Below are 23,725 nucleotides of genomic sequence, written 5' to 3'. Positions count from 1 at the left end.
GAAAAATAAAATGTCTTAATAAACTATTCTTAACCTTAACCCATCTGATCCTCCAATGAAACAAGGCCCATCCATAGAAGAGCATGAAACACCCACTACAGTGTCAATTACATCATTGAGTGTTGCTGTGCGTTTTGTTGCCAACCTTACTTTGCTACCTGACAACTTTACAGTTTTTACTTTTTAATAATCTACTTTTTCCATTCCAGATGCTTTATCTGGACATGGTTCGTCAGGACCTCCACCAGCCGAAGCTAAAAGTAGTAACATTAACATTATGCCTTCTAATTGCAGTCGCTGTTCTCATAATATACAGGAGAACGATCGCCTTACGGCGAGGATAGATGTGCTGCAAGCCCAGCTTCAGACGCAATCGTTAGGTAAGGGTAACTTCAGTGAAGGAAAGGGTGAAACAGCGTCTGTGCCACCAGTAAATACAGATAGTAGCATAAATCTCCTCGCACAGTCCCCGCAGCCGGTCAACTTTCTCATGGCTTCTGGAGGGAAATGCTGTAGGAATGAATCAACCGGTGTCACTCATTCAGCCCACAGAAACTTTCAACCGGTTTTCCCCATTAAGCAGCTAGTCGGAGTCAGAAGCCGAGCCTTCTCTGGTCTCTACTCCTCCCGTTACGGGATCTGGGACGACGAAGCCTCCCACCATTAGCTCTTGACAAATTGAAAACCCTAGTCAATGGCGATTGATCATCCAGCTATCATACACTGTTTAACGGGGGGCAGGGCTACCGACGTTAAGGCTAATCTGAAGATGGTGCTGGCTAAGGCTAAAACTGGCGAGTGTAGAGAATATAAAGATATTGTTATCCACGTCGGCACCAACGATGTTAGGATGAAACAGTCAGAGGTTACCAAGCGCAAGATAGCTTCAGCGTGTAAATCAGCTAGAAAGATGTGTCGGCATCGAGTAATTGTCTCTGGCCCCCTCCCAGTAAGGGGGAGTGATGAGCTCTACAGCAGAGTCTCACAACTCAATCGATGGTTGAGAACTGTTTTCTGCCCCTCCCAAAATATACAATTTGTAGATAATTGGCCCTCTTTCTGGGACACCCACAAACAGGACCAAGCCTGGCCTGCTGAGGAGTGACGGACTCCATCCTAGCTGGATGGGTGCTCTCATCTTATCTACCAACATGGACAGGGCTCTAACTCCTCTAGCTCCACAATTAAATAGGGTGCAGGCCAGGCAGCAGGCTGTTAGCCAGCCTGCCAGCATAGTGGAGTCTGCCACTAGCACAGTCAGTGTAGTCAGCTCAGCTATCCCCACTGAGACCGTGTCTGTGCCTCGAACTAGGTCGGGCAAAACTAAACATGGCGGTGTTCGCCTTAGCAATCTCACTAGGATAAAGACCTCCTCCATTCCTGCCATTATTGAAAGAGATCATGATACCTCACATCTCAAAGTAGGGCTACTTAATGTTAGATCCCTTACTTCAAAGGTAATTATAGTCAATGAACTAATCACCGATCATTATCTTGATGTGATTGACCTTTACTGGGTTAAATGAGGCCTCACCTCCTGGTTACACTAGTGACCATATCCCCCGTGCATCCCGCAAAGGCGGAGGTGTTGCTAACATTTACGATAGCAAATTTAAATTTACAAAAAAAACAAAATGACGTTTTTGTCTTTTGAGCTTCTAGTCATCAAATCTATGCAGCCTACTCAATCACTTTTTCTAGTTACTGTTTACAGGCCTCCTGGGCCATATACAGCGTTCCTCACTGAGTTCCTTGAATTCCTATCGGACCTTGTAGTCATAGCAGATAATATTCTAATTTTTTGTGATTTTAATATTCACATGAAAAAGTCCACAGACCCACTCCAAAAGGCTTTCGGAGCCATCATCGACTCAGTGGGTTTTGTCCAACATGTCTCTGGACCCACTCACTGTCACAGTCATTCTCTGGACCTAGTATTGTCCCATTTAATAAATGTTGTGGATCTTAATGTTTTCCTCATAATCCTGGACTATCGGACCACCATTTTATTACGTTTGCAATCGCAACAAATAATCTGCTCAGACCCCAACCAAGGAGCATCAAAAATCGTGCTATAAATTCTCAGACAACCCAAAGATTCCTTGATGCCGTTCCAGACTCACACTGCCTACCCAAGGACATCAGAGGACAAAAATCAGTTAACCACCTAACTGAGGAACTCAATGTAACCTTGCGCAATACCCTAGATGCAGTTGCACCCCTAAAAACAAAAAACATTTGTCATAAGAAACTAGCTTTTATGAAGCAGAATTCACCAAGCGTTGGATTGTTCACCCACTAATAGGGAACGTGAGCTGGGATTAGACCGTCAGGAGACAGGTTCGTTTTACCCTACTGATGATGTGTTGTTGCAATAGTAATGCTGCTTTGCTACGCACAAAACAGAAAATAGTACACAGAAAATACCCGAGCTCTGACGCAAGCATCCAGAAGATTGGAACAGAAATGGCGCCAAACCAAACTGGAAGTCTTCCGACTAGCTTGGAAAGACAGTACCGTGCAGTATCGAGGAGCCCTCACTGCTGCTCGATCATCCTATTTTTCCAACTTAATTGAGGAAAGTAAGAACAATCCTAAATTAATTTTTAATACTGTTGCAAAGTTAACTAAAAAGCAGCATTCCCCAAGAGAGGATGGCTTTCACTTCAGCAGTAATAAATTCATGAACTTCTTTGAGGAAAAGATCATGATCATTAGAAAGCAAATTATGGACTCCTCTTTAAATCTGAGTATTCCTCCAAAGCTCAAGTGTCTTGAGTCTGCACAACTCTGCCAGGACCTAGGATCAAGAGAGACACTCAAGTGTTTTAGTACTATATCTCTTGACACAATGATAAAAATAATAATGGACTCTAAACCTTCATGCTGCATACTGGACCCTATTCCAACTAAACTACTGAAAGAGCTGCTTCCTGTGCTTGGCCCTCCTATATTGAACATAATAAACGGCTCTCTATCTACTGGATGTGTACCAAACTCACTAAAAGTGGCAGTAATAAAGCCTCTTGAAAAAGCCAAACCTTGACCCAGAAAATATAAAAAACTATCAGCCTATATCGAATCTTCCATTCCTCTGAAAAACGTTAGGAAAAGCTGTTGCAAAGCAACTCACTGCCTTCCTGAAGACAAACAATGTATACGAAATGCTTCAGTCTGGTTTTAGACCCCATCATAGTACTGAGACTGCACTTGTGAAGGTGGTAAATTACCTCTTGATGGCGTCAGACCGAGGCTCTGTATATGTCCTCGTGCTCCTAGACCTTAGCTTTTGATACCATCGATCACCACATTCTTTTGGAGAGATTGGAAACCCAAATTGGTCTACACGGACAAGTTCTGGCCTGGTTTAGATCTTATCTGTCGGAAAGATATCAGTTTGTCTCCGTGAATGGTTTGTCCTCTGACAAATCAACTGTACATTTCGGGGTTCCTCAAGGTTCCGTTTTAGGACCACTATTGTTTTCACTATATATTTTACCTCTTGAGGATCTCATTCGAAAACATAATGTTAACTTTCACTGCTATGCAGATGTACATTTCAATGAAACACAGTGAAGCCCCAAAATTGCCCTCGCTAGAAGCCTGCGTTTCAGACTTAAGGAAGTGGATGGCTGCAAACTTTCTACTTTTAAACTCGGACAAAACAGAGATGCTTGTTCTAGGTCCCAAGAAACAAAGAGATCTTCTGTTGAATCTGACAATTAATCTTGATGGTTGTACAGTTGTCTCAAATTAAACTGTGAAGGACCTCGGCGTTACTCTGGACCCTGATCTCTCTTTTGACAAACATATCAAGACTGTTTCAAGGACAGCTTTTTTACATCTACGTAACATTGCAAAAATCAGAAACTTTCTGTCAAAAAATGATGCAGGAAAATTAATCCATGCTTTTGTTACTTCTAGGTTAGACTACTGCAATGGTCTACTTTCCGGCTACCCGGATAAAGCACTAAATAAACTTCAGTTAGTGCTAAATATGGCTGCTAGAATCCTGACTAGAACCAAAAAAAAATATCATATTACTACAGTGCTAGCCTCCCTACATTGGCTTCCTGTCAAAGCAAGGGCTGATTTCAAGGTTTTACTGCTAACCTACAAAGCATTACATGGGCTTGCTCCTAACTGTCTTTCCGATTTGGTCCTGCCATACATACCTACACGTACGCTACGGTCACAAGACGCAGGCCTCCTAATTGTCCCTAGAATTTCTAAGCAAACAGCTGGAGTCAGGGCTTTCTCCTATATAGCTCAATATTTATGGAATGGTCTGCCTACCCATGTGAGAGACGCAGACTCGGTCTCAACCTTTACGTCTTTACTGAAGACCCATCTCTTCAGTAGGTCATATGATTGAGTGTAGTCTGGCCCAGGAGTGTGAAGGTGAACGGAAAGGCTCTGAAGCAACGAACCGCCCTTGCTGTCTCTGCCTGGCCGGTTCCCCTCTCTCCCCTGGGATTCTCTGCCTCCAACCCTATTACAGGGGCTGAGTCACTGGCTTACTGGTGCTCTTCCATGCCGTCCCTAGGAGGGGTGCGTCACTTGAGTGGGTTGAGTCACTGACGTGATCTTCCTGTCTGGGTTGGCACCTCCCCTTGGGTTGTGCCATGGCGGAGATCTTTGTGGGCTATACCGGCCTTGTCTCAGGATGGTAAGTTGGTGGTTGAAGTTATCCCTCTGTGGGGGCTGTGCTTTGGCAAAGTGGGTGGGGTTATATCCTGCCTGTTTGGCCCTGTCCGGGGGTATCATCGGATGGGGCCACAGTGTCTCCTGATCCCTCCTGTCTCAGCCTCCAGTATTTATGCTGCAGTAGTTTATGTGTCGGGGGGGGCTAGGGTCAGTCTGTTATATCTGGAGTACTTCTCCTGTCTTATCCGGTGTCCTGTGTGAATTTAAGTATGCTCTCTCTAATTTTCTCTTCCTTGCTCTCTCTCGGAGGACCTGAGCCCTAGGACCATGCCTTAGGACTACCTTGCATGATGACTCCTTGATGTCCCCAGTCCACATGGCCGTGCTGCTGCTCCAGTTTCAACTGTTCTGCCTGCGGCTATGGAAACCTGACCTGTTCACCAGACGTGCTACCTTTCCCAAGCCTGCTGTTTTCAACTCTCTAGAGACAGCAGGAGTGGTAGAGATACTCTTAATGATCGGCTATGAAAAGCCAACTGACATTTACTCCTGAGGTGCTGACTTGCTGCACCTTTCGACAACTACTGTGGTGATTACTATTTGACCATGCTGGTCATCTATGAACATTTGAACATCTTGGCCATGTACTGTTATAATCTCCACCCGGCACAGCCAGAAGAGGACTGGCCACCCCTCATAGCCTGGTTCCACTCTAGGTTTCTTCCTAGGTTTTGGCCTTTCTAGGGAGTTTTTCCTAGCCACAGTGCTTCTACACCTGCATTGCTTGCTGTTTGGGGTTTTAGGCTGGGTTTCTGTACAGCACTTTGAGATATCAGCTGATGTAAGAAGGGCTATATAAATACAATTGATTTGATTTGATTAAGCGTCAACCGCAAAATGCCATCATTTATTGAGTACCTATGCTTTCAGAGCCCGAAAGGCCATTTCTCAGTTTTCGGTAGCTGTATAACACAAAGTAAATACCGCTTGATTTGTTTAACGTGGAAACTGCAATGGATAAAACTGTGCTGCCGTCCAATAAGAAGCAATTGATTTAACACACGAAGTAGATGATTAAATTTGGCTGTGACGGATACTTTCACAGCCAACCAGATCTATCAGCAGTCAGTGGAGCTCCTCTGCGTGTCAACAAGGAAAGGAGCCAAGTCAAGGCAAAGGTTACAGCTATAGAGAAACTTGCATTTCCCTTCCAACTGGTTCATTTACTGCATGCATCACTTGCATTTCAATATACCCAGACAGACACTCCATTTAAACAGTACGAGCATCCACCACATCTGATTGCAACACTCACAGCAATTCAGATGCTTTAGAGAGTTTCAGTGAAAGGCAACATTCAGTATCAGGCATTCATTCATTCGCTCTTGGATGGTTGTCTATTGAAATGCAAAATGGCTGATATACAACCAATTAAAATAAAATAAAAACACATTGAAAACACCTTTACTAAAAATATAGCCTACTACTTCAAGCCTGCTAAATTGGTGTTATACGTTATTCTGGATGTGAACCAACGCTGCTTGTCCGCTAGACTGTTAAACCATGATTCAGACCCGTTCATGTACTTTTCCACAGCATATATGAACTAAATCTGTCTGAGACTGAGAGGTTTGGTTTGGATCACTCCCCAATGCTGGCCTCCTCTCTTAGCCCTGTACGGTCCTGGCATGTAAGCATGGCATTATTGTCGTGCTTGTGCAGAGTGCGGACTTAATCAATGCCCTTGGATATTTCTCTGGTTTACAGGCTGAGAGGAGAGAGGGGAGAGATGGTCATACTCTTAGCATGGGGTAGAGTAGGGATAAAGACTCCTCTGTTTTCTGTTTTATACTTACTAAATGCACCCAATGAAAATGGGTCAGAAGCTACTGCAGTTCCTGAGGAGAGCACTAAATAAGGTAGGGGCTAATTTAATCAGCTGATAATGTTATGTAATTGGAAATATAATAATGATGGGGAGCATTAATTATTATAAATCGATTATTAATAAAGAATCAATAGTTTTCTATTTGGCTTTCGATTATTTGGGTTGAATGCTGGAACAACACAGAATAAAACAATTAATAAAAGTACCATGATGGTAGTGACTGTCCATTACTGCTTATCACTTATTAACCATAATATATTTACATTACTTTAATAACATATTTCAGTTATTGTGTATATTTCATTTGTTTTATTTTATGATTGTATTATTTAATTCCAAGTCATCATCTCATCTCTTTAGAGCTGCTGGATATGCTGTCTGACAAAATCACTCATTTGTATCTCTTCAGAGTAAATAAGGCATACTTTTATGACTGAACACGAACTATAAATCACTTAGATCAATGTTTTTCAGGTAGCGATACCCTGTCAAGCATCAGCTGCTCTCTAAATCCCCTCACAATCGCGCATTCTTCTGCCGTTTATATTTTTTGCAGGCACAAAAGAAAGATAGACAGGACAAGTAGATGCGCAGTGGATTGTGGTCATTGGAGTTAATTAATGTGTAGGATATTAGCATGTTGGAAACTACAACTCCCTACTACATCACACAGTTCAGGCTGGATCTGACTTATCTATCGAGAAACTGCAATTTGTGCATTGACCCCTCACAGAAAAAACGAACGAAATGGAATTCAAATAATTTAACCAACATTTCGGTTAATTGCTCAGCACTAGTTATAACTGCAATGTACAGTATTGAAGTTTATAAGACCTCAATCATTGTACCGAGGAAATCTTTCCAATAATTGGGTTATGGTAATATAATTTAAATGCAAATAATATTGAATCTATTTAAAGCACAAGGTTGAATTATTTAGTGGCATAAGCACATAGCAAATAGGCTGTATTTATCCACCAATCTTTGAAATAACAGACAAATGCAATATTTATGTCCAGTATCAATATTGTTGCAAATTGAAAAATGTTATAGAGGATGTCCAACTTATGCTAGGATCAAATTCTACAATCAACAACGTCATAACACTTTGTGAATCAGGGTCCTACTTAAAGTGCCTTCAGAAAGTTTTCACCTCCCTTGACTTTTTCTACATTTAGTTGAGTTACAGCCTGACTTTAACATTTATACAATTTGGATTTTCTTTTGGTCAGTAGCCTACACACAATGCCCTATAATGTCAAAGTGGACTTCTATATTTTTTATTTTACAAATTAATACAATATTTAAAGTTGAACTGACTTGAGTCAAAAACTATTCAACCTTTTTGTTATGGCAAGCCTAAATAAGTTCAGGAGTAAAAATGTGCTTAACAAGTCACCTAATAAGTTGCATGGACTCACTCTGTGTACAATAATAGTGTTAAGCATGATTTTTGAATGATTACCTCATCTATGAAACCCACACATACAATTATCTGTAAGCTCCCTCAGTTGAGCAGTGAATTTGAAACACAGATTCACCCACAAAGACCAGGGAGGTTTTGGTGGATAAAATAAAAAATTTAAAAATAGATATTGAATATCCATTTGAGCATGGTGAAGTTATTAATTGCACTTTCAATTGTGTATCAATACACCCAGTCACTAAAAAGATACAGGTGTCCTTCCTAACTTAGGAAACGACCCAGGGACTTCAGTTATAGGGTTTAATGGCTGTATAGGAGAAAACTGAGGATGGATCAACTAACCTAATTGACAGTGTGGCACTAATTGACACTAATTGACAGTGTGACACTGACACTAATTGACAGTGGGGAAAGAAGAAAGCTTGTACAGAAGAAAATATTCCAAAACACACATCCTGTTTGCAACAACACACTAAAGTAATACTGCAAAGAAATTTGGTAAAGCAATTCATTTTTGTCCTGAATACAAAGTGTTACGTTTTGGGAAAATCCAATACAACATGTTACTGTGTACCACTCTCCATATTTTCAAGCATAGTGGTGGCTAATTAGTTACAAACAACGCAAATAAACTAACAAATGAGCTGCTGCTTTCAAGGAGCGTGACTCTAACCCGGAAGCTTATAAGAAATCCTGCTATGCCTTCAAACGAACCATCAAACAGGCAAAGCGTCAATACAATCGTACTACACTGGCTCTGATGCTCACCAGATGTGGCAGGGCTTGCAAACCATTACTGACTACAAAGGGAAGCACAGCCCAGAGCTGCCTAGTGACACGAGCCTACCAGACAAGCTAAACTACTTCTATGCTCGCTTCGAGGCAAATAACACTGAAACATGCATGAGAACACCAGCTGATCCGGAAGACTGTGTGATCACGCTCTCCGCAGACAATGTGAGTAAGACCTTTAAACAGGTCAACATTCACAAGGCCGCAGGGCCAGACGAATTACCAGGACATGTACTGCGAGCATGTGCTGACCAACTGGCAAGTGTCTTCACTGACATTTTCAACCACTCCCTGTCCGAGTCTGTAATACCAACATGTTTTAAGCAGACCACCACAGTGCCTGTGCCCAAGAATACTAAGGTAACCTGCCTAAATGACTACCGACCCGTAGCACTCACGTCTGTAGCCATGAAGTGCTTTAAAATGCTGGTCATGGCTCACATCAACACCATTATTGTAGAAACCCTAGACCCACTCTAATTTGCATACCACCCCAACAGATCCACAGATGACACAATCACTGTCCTTTCCCACCTGGACAAAAGGAACACCCATGTGAGAATGCAATTAATTGACTACAGCTCAGCATTCAACACCATAATGCCCTCAAAGTTCATCAATAAGCTAAGGGACTAAACACCTCCCTCTGCAACTGGACCCCTGAAGGGTAGGTAACAACACATCCGCCACGTTGATCCTCAATACAGGGACCCCTCAGGGGTGCGTGCTCAGTCTTCTCCTGTACTCTCTGTTCACTCATGACGGCCAGGCACGACTCCAACACCATCATTAAGTTTCCCGATGACAGAACAGTGGTAGGCCTAATCACAGACAACGATGAGACAGCCTATAGGGAGGAGGTCAGAGACCTGGCCGTGTGGTGCCAGGACAACAACCTCTCCCTCAACATGATCAAGACAAAGGAGATGATTGTGGACTACAGCCCCATTCTCATCGACGGGGCTGCAGTGGAGCAGTTTGAGAGCTTCAAGTTCCTTGGTGTCCATATAACCAACAAACTAACATGGTCCAAGCACACCAAGACAGTCGTGAAGAGGGCACGACAAGACCTATTCCCCCACAGAAGACTGAAAAGATTTGGCATGGGTCCTCAGATCCTCAAAAGATTTGACAGCTGCACCACCGAGAGCATCCTAACTAGAGGTTGACCGATTATGATTTTTCAACGCCAATACCGATACCGATTATTGGAGGACCAAATAAAGCCGATACCGATTAATCGGCCGATTTTTATGTATATATATATTTGTAATAATGACATTTACAACAATAATGAATGAACAATGAACACTTATTTTTAGACTTAATATAATATATCAATAAAATCAATTGAGTCTCAAATAAATAATGAAACATGTTTAATTTGATATAAATAATGCAAAAACAAAGTGTTGGAGAAGAAAGTAAAACTGCAATATGTGCCATGTAAAAAAGCTAACGTTTAAGTTCCTTGCTTAGAACATGAGAACATATGAAAGCTGGTGGTTCTGTTGCACAGAACGCAAGAGAAGTGACACAATTTCCCTAGTTAAAATAAATTAATGTTAGCAGGCAATATGAACTAAATATGCAGATTTTAAATATATACTTGTGTAATGATTTTAAGATAGGCGTTGACAGTGCTTTTTCGCGAATGTGCTTGTTAAATCACCCGTTTGGCAAAGTAGGCTGTGATTCAATAATAAATTAACAGGCAACTCATCGATTATATGCAATGCAGGACAAGCTAGATAAACTAGTAATATCATCAACCATGTGTAGTTAACTAGCGAATATGTTAAGAACGATTGTTTTTAATAAGATAAGTTTAAGTACCTTACCTTGGCTCCTTGCTGCACTCGCATAACAGGTAGTCAGCCTGCCACGCAGTCTCCTCGTGGAGTGCAATGTAATCGTGTCACGCCCTGACCTTAGTGTTCTTTGTTTTCTTTATTATTTTGGTTAGGACAGGGTGTGACATGGGTGATGTATGTGTTTTTGTCTTGTCTAGGGGGTTTGTATGTTTATGGGGGTGTTCCCTATCTAGGTGTTTTGGTAAGTCTATGGTTGCCTAGATTGGTTCTCAATTAGAGGCAGCTGTCTATCGTTGTCTCTGATTGGGAACCATATTTAGGCAGCCATGTTCTTTGGGTATTTTGGTGGGTGATTGTTTCCTGTGTCAGTGCCACACGGGACTGTTTCGGTTCTGTTTCACTTTGTTATTTTGTATTTGTGTCATGTTCAGTCTTTTCTATTGAAACATGAACACTTACCACGCTGCGTATTGGTCCGATCCTTGCTACACCTCTTCAGACGAAGAGGAGGAAATCCATTACAAATCGGCCCTGATCGGTGTCCAAAAATGCAGATTACCGATTGTTATGAAAACTTGAAATCGGCTCTAATTAATCGGCCATTCCGATTAATCGGTCGACCTCTAATCCTAACTGGTTGCATCACTGCCTCATATGGCAACTGCTCGGCCTCTGACCGCAAGGCACTACAGAGGGTAGTGCGAACGGCCCAGTACATCACTGGGGCCAAGCCTCCTGCCATCCAGAAACTCTATACTAGGTGGTGTCAGAGGAAGTCCCTAAAAATTGTCAAAGACTCCAGCCACCCTAGTCATAGACTGTTCTCACTGCTACTGCACGGCAAGTGGTACCGGAGCACCAAGTCTAGGTCCGAGAGGTGTCTAAACAGCTTCTACCCCCAAGCCATAAGACTCCTGAACTTCTAATTATATGGCTTCTTATTATTTTATTTTATTTATTTAATTATTTATTTCAGCTTTTATTTCTTTCATCACATTCCCAGTGGGTCATAAGTTTACATACACTCAATTAGTATTTGGTAGCATTGCCTTTAAATTGTTTTGTCATGTATTGTCATGTTGTGTCTTGTTCCTGTTCTTTCTCTTCACCCTGTCTCCCTCTGCTGGTCGTATTGGGTTGCCTTCTCTTCCCCTCCTTCCCCCAGCTGTTCCTTGTCTTCTCTAACTACCTCGTTCACCCTTTTCCCACCTGTTCCCTTTTTCCCTCTGATTGGGTCTCTATTTCTCTCTCTGTTCCTGCTTCTGTCTTTGTCAGATTCTCGTTTGAGTTTCTCATGCCAGAACCAAACTATCGTCTTGTTTGCTTCAACCTTGTCCTGTCCTGTCGGAATCTGCCTGTTCATCTGAGGCTACGTGTGATCAAGTACCTCTGTCCTCTACAACCCAGCTAATCCCCTCTGCTGCTAGAAGAGGACTCTAACCCAGCTATTCTCCTAGAAGGGGAACTCTTCTGTGATATTCAGAAGGACTTTATGTTTCATTTGTCGCACTCTCTGTGGGTTGTTTATTTTGCCATCATATCCATTTGAAGAGGATCTATGTCTTACCTGTGTTTCGACATTAAAGAACTCTGTTTTTGTTAAACCGCTTTTGGGTCCTCAATCACGTGCATGACAGAAGAATCTGACCGCTTCCTCTTATGTCTTCAGCCTTCGAGATCCTGCAGGGAGCCAGATTTTTCACTAAGTTGGACCTTCGTAACGCTTACCATCTCGTGCGCATCAGGGAAGGGGACGAGTGGAAGACGGCGTTTAACACTCCGTTAGGGCACTTTGCATACCGGGTTCTTCCTTTCGGCCTCGCTAACGCTCCAGCTGTCTTTCAGGCATTAGTCAATGACGTCCTGAGAGACATGCTGAACATCTTTGTTTTCGTTTACCTTGACGATATCCTGATTTTTTCACCGTCACTCCAGATTCATGTTCAGCACGTTCGACGTGTCCTCCAGCGCCTTTTAGAGAATTGTCTTTTTGTGAAGGCTGAGAAGTGCACTTTTCATGCCTCCTCCGTCACATTTCTCGGTTCTGTTATTTCCGCTGAAGGCATTAAGATGGATCCCGCTAAGGTCCAAGCTGTCATTGATTGGCCCGTCCCTAAGTCACGCGTCGAGCTGCAGCGCTTTCTCGGCTTCGCAAACTTCTATCGTCGTTTCATCCGTAATTTCGGTCAGGTGGCAGCTCCTCTCACAGCCCTTACTTCTGTCAAGACGTGCTTTAAGTGGTCCGTTTCCGCCCAGGGAGATTTTGATCTCCTCAAGAATCGTTTTACATCCGCACCTATCCTTGTTACACCTGACGTCTCTAGACAGTTCGTTGTCGAGGTTGACGCGTCAGAGGTGGGCGTGGGAGCCATTCTTTCTCAGCGCTCCCTCTCTGACGACAAGGTCCACCCTTGCGCGTATTTTTCTCATCGCCTGTCGCCGTCGGAACGTAACTATGATGTGGGAAACCGCGAACTGCTCGCCATCCGCTTAGCCCTAGGCGAATGGCGACAGTGGTTGGAGGGGGCGACCGTTCCTTTTGTCGTTTGGACTGACCATAGGAACCTTGAGTACATCCGTTCTGCCAAACGACTTGATGCGCGTCAGGCTCGTTGGGCGCTGTTTTTCGCTCGTTTCGAGTTTGTGATTTTTTATCGTCCGGGCTCTAAGAACACCAAGCCTGATGCTTTATCTCGTCTCTTCAGTTCTTCAGTAGCCTCCACTGACCCCGAGGGGATTCTCCCTGAGGGGCGTGTTGTCGGGTTGACTGTCTGGGGAATTGAGAGGCAGGTAAAGCAAGCACTCACTCACACTCCGTCGCCGCGCGCTTGTCCTAGGAACCTTCTTTTCGTTCCCGTTCCTACTCGTCTGGCCGTTCTTCAGTGGGCTCACTCTGCCAAGTTAGTCGGCCACCCTGGCGTTCGGGGTACGCTTGCTTCCATTCGCCAGCGTTTTTGGTGGCCCACCCGGGAGCATGACACGCGTCGTTTCGTGGCTGCTTGTTCGGTCTGCGCGCAGACTAAGTCCGGTAACTCCCCTCCTGCCGGCCGTCTCAGGCCGCTTCCCATTCCCTCTCGACCGTGGTCTCACATCGCCTTAGATTTTATCACCGGACTGCCATCGTCAGCGGGGAAGACTGTTATTCTTACGGTTGTCGATAGGTTCTCTAAGGCGGCTCATTTTATTCCCCTTGCTAAACTCCCTTCTGCTAAAGAAACGGCACAAATCATCATTGAGAATGTTTTCAGAATTCATGGCCTTCCGTCAGACGTCGTTTCGGACAGGGGTCCGCAATTCACGTCTCAATTTTGGAGGGAGTTTTGCCGTTTGATTGGGGCTTCCGTCAGTCTCTCTTCCGGCTTTCACCCCCAGTCTAACGGTCAAGCAGAACGGGCCAATCAGACTATTGGTCGCATCTTACGCAGTCTTTCTTTACGTAACCCTGCGTCTTGGTCAGAACAGCTCCCCTGGGCAGAATACGCCCACAACTCGCTTCCTTCGTCTGCGACCGGGCTATCTCCTTTTCAGAGTAGCCTCGGGTACCAGCCTCCGCTGTTCTCGTCTCAGTTCGCCGAGTCCAGCGTCCCCTCCGCTCAGGCTTTTGTCCAACGTTGCGAGCGCACCTGGAAGAGGGTCAGGTCTGCACTTTGCCGTTATAGGGCGCAGACTGTGAGAGCCGCTAATAAGCGTAGAACTAAGAGTCCTAGATATTGTCGCGGTCAGAGAGTTTGGCTCTCCACTCAGAACCTTCCCCTTAAGACAGCTTCTCGCAAGTTGACCCCGCGGTTCATTGGTCCGTTCCGTATTTCTCAGATCATTAATCCTGTCGCAGTGCGACTTCTTCTTCCGCGATATCTTCGTCGCGTCCACCCGGTCTTCCATGTCTCCTGTGTTAAGCCCGTTCTTCGCGCCCCCGCTCGTCTCCCCCCCCCCCCCCATCCTTGTCGAGGGCGCACCTATCTACAGGGTCCGTAAGATTTTGGACATGCGTCCTCGGGGCCGTGGTCATCAGTACCTAGTGGATTGGGATGGGTACGGTCCTGAGGAAAGGAGTTGGGTTCCCTCTCGGGACGTGCTGGACCGTTCGCTGATCGATGATTTCCTCCGTTGCCGCCAGGTTTCCTCCTCGAGTGCGCCAGGAGGCGCTCGGTGAGTAGGGGGGGGGGGGTACTGTCATGTATTGTCATGTTGTGTCTTGTTCCTGTTCTTTCTCTTCACCCTGTCTCCCTCTGCTGGTCGTATTGGGTTGCCTTCTCTTCCCCTCCTTCCCCCAGCTGTTCCTTGTCTTCTCTAACTACCTCATTCACCCTTTTCCCACCTGTTCCCTTTTTCCCTCTGATTGGGTCTCTATTTCTCTCTCTGTTCCTGCTTCTGTCTTTGTCAGATTCTCGTTTGAGTTTCTCATGCCAGAACCAAACTATCGTCTTGTTTGCTTCAACCTTGTCCTGTCCTGTCGGAATCTGCCTGTTCATCTGAGGCTACGTGTGATCAGGTACCTCTGTCCTCTACAACCCAGATAATCCCCTCTGCTGCTAGAAGAGGACTCTAACCCAGCTATTCTCCTCTGCTGCTAGAAGGGGAACTCTTCTGTGATATTCAGAAGGACTTTATGTTTCATTTGTCGCCCTCTCTGCGGGTTGTTTATTTTGCCATCATATCCATTTGAAGAGGATCTATGTCTTACCTGTGTTTCGACATTAAAGAACTCTGTTTTTGTTAAACCGCTTTTGGGTCCTCAATCACGTGCATGACATGTTTAACTTGGGTCATACGTTTTGGGTAGCCTTCCATAAGCTTCCCACAATAAGTTGGGTGAATTTTGGTTAATTCCTCCTGACAGAGCTGGTGTAACTGAGTCAGGTTGTAGGTCTCCTTGCTCGCACACGCTTTTCAGTTCTGCCCACATATTTTCTATAGGATTGAGGTCAGGGCTTTGTGATGGCCACTCCAATACTTTGACTTTGTTGTCCTTAAACCATTTCCCCACAACTTTGGAAGTATGCTTGTGGGCATTGTCCATTTGGAAGACCCATTTGCGACCAAGCTTTAACTTCCTTACTGATGTCTTGAGACGTTGCTTCAATATATCCACATACTTTTCTTTCCTCATGATGCCATCTATTTTGTGAAGTGCACCAGTCCCTCCTGCAGCAAAGCACCCCCACAACATGATGCTGCCATCCCTATGCTTCACGGTTGGGATGATGTTCTTCGGCTTGCAAGCCTCCCCCTTTTTCCTCCAAACATAATTATGGTCATTATGGCCAAACAGTTCTATTTTTGTTTCATCAGACCAGAGGACATTTCTCTAAAAAGTATGATCTTTGTCCCCATGTGCAGTTGCAAACAGTAGTCTGTCTTTTTTATGGTGGTTTTGGAGCAGTGGCTTTTTCCTTGCTGAGCGGCCTTTCAGGTTATGTCGAAATAGGACTCGTTTGACTGTGGATATAGATACTTTTGAACCTGTTTCCTCTGGCATCTTAACAAGGTCCTTTGCTGTTGTTCTGGGATTGATTTGCACTTTTCACACCAAAGTACGTTCATCTCTAGGAGACAGAACGTGTCTCTTTCCTTAGCGGTAGGACGGCTGCGTGGTCCCATGGTGTTTAAACTTGCATACTATTGTTTGTACAGATGAACGTGGTACCTTCAGGCGTTTGGAAATTGCTCCCAAGGATGAACCAGACTTGTGGAGGTCTAAAATGTTTTTTCTGAGGTCTTGGCTGATTTATTTTGATTTTCCCATGATGTCAAGCAAAGAGGCACTGAGTTTGAAGGTAGGCCTTGAAATACATCCACAAGTACACCTCCAATGACTGAAATTATGTCAATTAGCCTATCAGAAGCTTCTAAAACCATGACATAGTTTTCTGGAATTTTCAAAGCTGTTTAAATGCACAGTCAACTTAGTGTATGTAAACTTCTGACCCACTGGAATTGTGATACAGTGAATTATAAGTGAAATTATCTGTCTGTAAACAATTGTTGTAAAAATGACTTGTGTCATGCACAAAGTAGATGTCTATAGTTTGTTAACAAAACTATAGTTTGTTAACAAGACATTTGGAGTGAAAACGTTTTAATGACTCCAACCTAAGTGTATGTAAACTTCAGACTTCAACTGTACATATTACCTCAACTAACCAGTGCCCCCGCACATTGACTCTGTACCGGGTACCCCGATGTATATAGTCTCACTATTGTTATTTTACTGCTGCTCTTTAATTACTTTTATTTCTGATTCTTATCTGTATTATTTTTAACTGCATTGTTGGTTAGAGACTCGTAAGGCAGTGCATGTGACTAATAAAATGTTATTTGATTTGATTCAACATGTTATGTGTATGTTTGTAATAGTTAAGAACTGGGGGGCATGGGGGGTTCAGGATAAAAAGAAACGGAATGGAGCTTAGCACAGGCAAAATCCTAGAGGAAAACCTGGTTCTGTCTGCTCAATTAGTCCTTATCAGTTAACATTTTGAAGATTGGTAAATTAGTCAAATTAGTCTAGCCAGCTATATGAACTTTTAGTAATCATGGCTGAATTACGTGCCCAGGGACCCTGACCTCCAGGGGGCCCCAATTGATTTTATTATTCACACTCACTCAGATATCATATCTCTTAAATGTAACTAAATGTAATGTAAAATGTCATCTACGTAATCCCAAAAACAAATTATTTATCATGAGAGGGTCATAAGTAATGCTGCCTACTCCAAGAAAGGTTGAAAGCTCACCTTTCTGATAAAAAATAGTTATAAATTGCTGGAGGTGTAGTCACTTTTGAGGACACAAGCTCAAGTACACAAGTAAAAATATGATTCTTATTTTGTATGTATTTCCTATTCAACAAAACTGTATGAATAATGCTTGAAATATAGTATAATGAAATTATACAAATAATAACTATAAGATTTCACCTTCCTTATAACTGTAAAAAATACATATTTGTATGTCTAGTATTATATCAAATATGCGGGTCTCTCTTGATCAAAACGTCTGCCCCCACCGCTGTGAACGTCACACAAGAGAGCTCTAGCTTGGCTTCCTGAACTCACCTTCCATCTTACTATTGTCTGTCTAGGACAAACAAAACGTGTTTTTTTTGTTTAAAATCTATTCATCTTTTTAGATTACTGTGATAAAGTTGGTTATAAACCGATCTCTGAATATGCTCGAGCGACGAAACCACTAACCTGTTGCGCTACAACGTCAGGATTTTAAGGCATGTGCTTTGTCAGCGGCTGTGATGTATGGTTTAGACAGGAGTTGATGGACAGTCGGAAGAGCGAATGAAATGGTAGAAGGGACATCCCAGCTTCAAGTGGTGTCAGATTTCACATCTTGAACGAAGATTATGGATATACTGACAAGACACATGTCTCGCTGTCCTAACAATGGAAGCCGTTGTCCACAAAGCGGCATGGTGTGCCGTCTAGATCCCGCCTATTCTTTCTTTGGATTGGTGGATACATCTAATTATTGTTATCGCTTTTGAAAATTCGATGAGGGTTGTTGACGTCAACTGCCTGTATTCAATGGAGACAGACGCTACACGATTGGCCTCATTAAATGAATATGCATAGCCATCTCGAGACAACAACCATATAAAGTGTTTTTTCTCAAAATTGCCGGGATGTCACGTGCCCTACTTATATCAGTACACTCGTAACAATTTAAGCATTAGGGAACAATTCTTGGATTAAATAAACCTACCGTAGCAAATAAGCCATACATGTTTTGGTTGACCAAATTCAACACTCTCTCATTGACTTTCATATAAAAACTCGTGCTTGGTGGGCGAAACAACGAAAAAACGCCACCTACTGAAATGAGACATCTTTCCGCGGAGTTGGGCATCTATATTCCTCTTCAATTCAATTCAAGGGGCTTTATTGGCATGGGAAACATGTGTTAACATTGCCCAAGCAAGTGAGGTAGATAATATACAAAAGTGAAATAAACAATAAAAATTAACAGTAAACAATACACATTCAAAAGTTTCAAAACAATAAAGACATTACAAATGTCATATTATGTACATATACAGTGTTGTAACAATGTACAAATGGTTAAAGTACACAAGGGAAAATAAATAAGCATACATTTGGATTGTATTTACAATGGTGTTTGTTCTTCACTGGTTGCCCTTTTCTTGGGCAACAGGTCGCAAATATTGCTGCTGTGATGGCACACTGTGGTATTTCACCCAGTAGATATGGGAGTTTATCAAAATTGGGTTTGTTTTCGAATTCTTTGTGGTTCTGTGTAATCAGAGGGAAATATGTGTCTCTAATATGTTCATACATTGGGCAGGAGGTTAGGAAGTGCAGCTCAGTTTCGAGTCATGTCTGCCTACGGCAGCCTTTCTCAATAGCAAGGCTATGCTCACTGAATCAGTACATAGTCAAAGCTTTCCTTAAGTTTGGGTCAGTCACAGTGGTCAGGTATTCTGCCACTGTGTACTCTCTGTTTAGGGCCAAATAGCATTCTAGTTTTCTCTGTTTTTGTGTTAATTATTTCCAATGTGTTTCCAAAGTCTTCCTCTCTGTCCTAAATCACACAGGCGGAAGAGATACACTAATGAGTTGCTATGAACCCGCGTTACCGCTCGATGCAAGCCTTTTCGATCTATGGTGTCCACAGATCAATTTTATAAACAAAAGTGTCGGTCGGAACCGGTACCAGAACCATGTAGGTCCTCTATGTGTGGGAATGTATATCTTTAACATGGCATAAGTCATGGCAAAGTGTGTACAATTGCAGGAAATGAGCTTTTAAACTGAAAACATTTCCCCACAGCTCAAAGCAAAATGTGTAGAATTGCAGGACATTGCAATAAAAAGTTCTGCAAAGCAAACATATTTGTTTGTGTTTTGTTAATAAATAAATAAATATTCTAACAGATTCCTCTGTACATATTGAAGGTTTTCATCTCGGTGCTGAGTTAATGTGTAGTGGCAAATTGTAGAACTAACAGGCTACATGTTGGCTGGGTACATATTTGTCTGTATTTGCTCTTCTCCAAATAGCATTTTAGATTTGTTTTATTTGATAGAAATGCAATAAATGAACTTCAACTTTCAAAAAATGTCCCTCCACCCCCTCTGAACCTCACTAGAACTCAGACCATGCCTATGGCTCTAACGGGAATATATTTTTTTTGTGGGTTGGATTTGTAGTTAATGTTAAAACGTATTTATATATTAATGACTGGGGTGACCTTGGAGACATTCTAACCAATTATAAACATTATGTCATCCTATTTACAGCTTGATCAAAATGAAGGCACTACTCATTGCTGTTATTCTCTTGGTTGGACTGTTGGCAAGGGGCAGCGAGGCCATTCCATCAAACCGCTGGTCCTGCTACAAGAAAGTCTTGAAGGGCAGGGACTGTCGCAATGTTGGCATCTCCAACGGAGTTGCGACCATGCGACCCATCGATTCCCTGCAGAACCATTTCTGGGAGGGGAACAAATGCGACATGGTGTGCTACTGTAACTTCAGTGAGCTCCTCTGCTGCCCAAGGTACAGAAATTCCATTCTCCTCCAGTAGGCGGCGCCCATGTTCAGCACACATATACAGTCTATGTTAATACAGTTCTGGAACAGTGGACGGCTCTGTGGTGCTATTATGTGTACTGGAGGCCGAAGAGACGGCCGGCGGGCAGTTAGGCGCCAATTATAGTTGGAAACGGATTGGATCCAGTCACAGGCTGCCCAGTGAACACTGCCTACATTGTGATTATCATAAGCAACCTATTAATACAGTCAGGCACGTGTGCCTGCTGCCGTGCAGTGAGCTGTGATGTGGAGTTGACTTTTGTTTCACTGGTCAGTTAAAAGGTAAATCGTGCTGTTTTTACGTCATGGCCTTTGCTCATGTAATGCAAAAACACTACGGCTAGGCCTATGCATTTTGGCTCTGTTTTTAGTCAGCTGTTGACTACAGACAATAGTTTTTCCTTTAAAGAGGCACTATATGCCTGGAAATCAAACATATACAGGGAGCTTATCAGTTTGCAATCACAGTTTATCAGTTTATCAATTGAAAATAATGCCATTCTTGACTAGATGCTTCCTTCATTAACTAGGCCATTCTCTCCTGAACCACATGGTCCATCCACTAGAAAGTCATGGACAGTTTACCATAGTCTTGGATTCCAGGCTAATAGGGCAAAATACTAAACACATGTTTATTTTTTATTTTTATGTTGTTCCAGGGATGTCTTCTTTGGACCCAAAATCTCCTTTATAATTCCATGCAAAACCATCTGAGCCATCAGTCGTTTGAATGGACAGTGAACACGGACGGTGCAATCTTCTGAATTGAAACAAGAGTAAAGAGTAAATGGGGCCAAGGGGGATGGGCCCATCCATTCCGGACTACAGAATTACATGCATTTCATTCTTCACTTGGAGACAGCTACAACAACGACAAGTTCAAAAGGCTGGAGCTAAGACAAAAGCACAAGCTTTGAAGCTGGGAAAAAAAGAGGCCCATCTTTCACAATACTTGGGCCTACCAATAAAATGCATAATTTTCAGTCTCAAATACAGCACCCAGTATATTTACTTTCTGTGAAGACAATTCAATAAATGCAGCCCGTGTCCCTCCTTTGCCAAGGCTACAGTTCAACACTTGTATATCTGACTTGGCAGACCCTTCATTTGGCATTTGCAATGATGTGACACTCCCCATTATCTACACCCAAACGTAAACAGATCTCGCTATTTGGCAATAGTCGTAGTACAGTAATACCACGAGTGTGCACATCCCAAAAATATAATTCAATAGTTAATAGTATGCCATTCTTGAGAGACATGGCATTTTATATTCAAGGCTATTAAATGCCATAAATGTCAGCAGGATCATAAAATGTGATTTTGTGATGAGCCTATGAAGCATGATTTTACATGGCTGAAACAAGTAGGCTGTACAACTGTATTGTAAATGTCTTTGCAAAAGGATTATAGTATTGTGTGTGTCACTAGGCCTAACTAACTGTAAGGCGCTCTGGATCAGAGCGTCTGATAAATGCCTAAAATGTAAATGCAAAATGTGAATAACATAGCACTTACAGATCACCTAGACCGGTGAAGCTGTTTAAACAAGTTGTTCTACTGCTCCATGACATCTCCCTGTACTTATCCAATGATTTTATGTCAATTACAACACTGTATGTGAGAATATTAATAAACAGATCGGTTTGAGTGTTATTTTGCCTGCAGGCCTTACTTGTTGTATCATGAAACCACCTTAGGTTTCCTCATGTTTCCTTTGTGAGCTTGTTATGTTTCAGTTTGTTGTTGATAAAGTTGCTTTTGTCAGTCAGTTGCAAAACATCACGTAATTAGAAGAGATTGTTCTACTGCTCTATGTAAACAAACTGAATTAAGGCTCTTGAGTGGGTAGGATGTATTCACGGATTCACTGTTATTCTCCTATTCTGTACAGTCGATGATAATAGATTCCAGTGAAGGATGTCAAATCGCACAAATGCATTTCATCATTATATGTATATGTATATATATATATATATTTTTTTTTACCTTTATTTTTTTACCTTTATTTAACTGGGCAAGTCAGTTAAGAACAAATTCTTATTTACAATGACGGTCTACACCGGCCAAACCCGGACGTCGCTGGTCCTATTATGCGCCGCCCTATGGAACTCCCAATCACAGCCAGTTGTGATACAGCCTGGAATTGAACCAGGGTGTCTGTAATAAGGCACTGAGATGCAGTGCCTTAGACCGCTGCGCCACTCGGGAGCCCAAAGGACTTCAGCCCTCAGTTCAAAGTGAACACACATAAACCACCCATAAACTGCTAACCTGTTTTTCCCCTATGTCTAAAATCATACACAAGTTGAGACAAATCAATCCACTGTTTGCAATGTAACTCGTGTGAAAAACTCAGCACTGGGGATGGTAATTGGAGAGGAATCGAGCATGCACTCTCCTGCCACCTTTAATACCTATGTTTGACACCCTGTGGATAAAGTCATCTGCTTCCCACAATGAGGATCCAGTATGAATAGGATCTCGGGTCCAGTGAGTATGTGAAAGGGTGTTTTGTCAGTTGGGCTCATTGGTAAACAACTGGGGGGCTTACAGTTTTATGCTAATGCTGATTGTCTTGTCAGTTCCTTTTGCTTGTGAGGCTATGTGTTTTTACTATGGGGCTGGGTGAGAACGGCTGTGTTGGTGAGGCTACTTGACATCTTTTGTCTTGTGGCCTTATCTTTCATTTGATATCTAACCATTTGGTATACTATTTGTATACATTTACTATAAGTTAGCCACAAATTCACCTCTGCCCCAATTTTTTTTTTTTTACAGTGCTTAATTGTGACTTTCCAATTTTCCCAGCTACTGGTGTAGGCCTCTGGGTTGGCAGGTAGCCTATCGGTTAAAAGTGTTGGGCCAGTAACCGAAAGGTCACTGGTTTGAATCCCTGTGCCGACCAGATTAAAAATCTGTCTGTGCCGTTGCGCAAGGCACTTAACCCTAATTGCTCCAAGGTTGCCGTCAATAATGGCTTATCCTTGGCTGTGACCCCACGCTCCAAGTTTGACTTGGGGGGAGTGGGATATGCAAAAAAACAAAAGCTAATTTCCAATGTACACGTGTATAATACACACTTGTACATGTGTGAAATAGGACAAATGTAAGGACCAACCTAATTATAATTAATGTTAGTCACTTGTTGGCAAGCGTAAAGCACCCTACATGGGTAGGTGGCCTACTATGTCATAACATAAGCATACTACAATTTTGGTGCTATGGAATGAGAATAAAAAAACTTTACTGTACTGGGAGATCCTTGGACCTTCTAGGAATCTTCCTCTCCAAGTGCAGCTGCTATGGCGGCATTCAACATAGTGGCAACATGGACGCTCAGCCTCATTGACACTTGAGCAGCTGAGGCCTGCAGGAGAAAAGACACTCACAATAAATCTTGACATACAACCCCAACAACACTGTATACTTTTTTCTCCTCCTGACACACTTAAACCGGTTTGAGCTGAACTGCTCCAGTTCTGCTGAGGCCCTGGCTGTGAGAAAGCAAAACAGAACAGGAGGAATGAAGCAGAGTTGTGGCTTGATGGAGTACAGCTACGACCGGAAGTTACTTTTCAAAAGCATAACC

General features: G+C 42.9%; 1 protein-coding gene across 1 annotated transcript; it reads left to right on the top strand.

Annotated features, from left to right (window-relative positions):
• The first annotated feature begins 6,410 nt into the window (after positions 1-6,410).
• LOC110497387 (scrapie-responsive protein 1) lies at positions 6,411-21,789 on the top strand. Its single transcript, XM_021573468.3, has 3 exons — positions 6,411-6,566; positions 19,840-20,097; positions 20,793-21,789. The coding sequence occupies exons 2-3, from the start codon at positions 19,850-19,852 to the stop codon at positions 20,845-20,847; spliced, it is 303 nt and encodes a 100-aa protein (XP_021429143.3). The 5' UTR covers positions 6,411-6,566; positions 19,840-19,849; the 3' UTR covers positions 20,848-21,789.
• The last annotated feature ends 1,936 nt before the right edge of the window (positions 21,790-23,725 follow it).

Source organism: Oncorhynchus mykiss, chromosome 19 (genome assembly GCF_057628025.1).
Source record: "Oncorhynchus mykiss isolate SJ-2025 chromosome 19, ASM5762802v1, whole genome shotgun sequence".
Taxonomy (NCBI): Eukaryota; Metazoa; Chordata; class Actinopteri; order Salmoniformes; family Salmonidae; genus Oncorhynchus; species Oncorhynchus mykiss.
The sequence above is the reverse complement of the archived record's forward strand: the minus strand, read 5'-3'. Positions and strand labels throughout refer to the sequence as shown.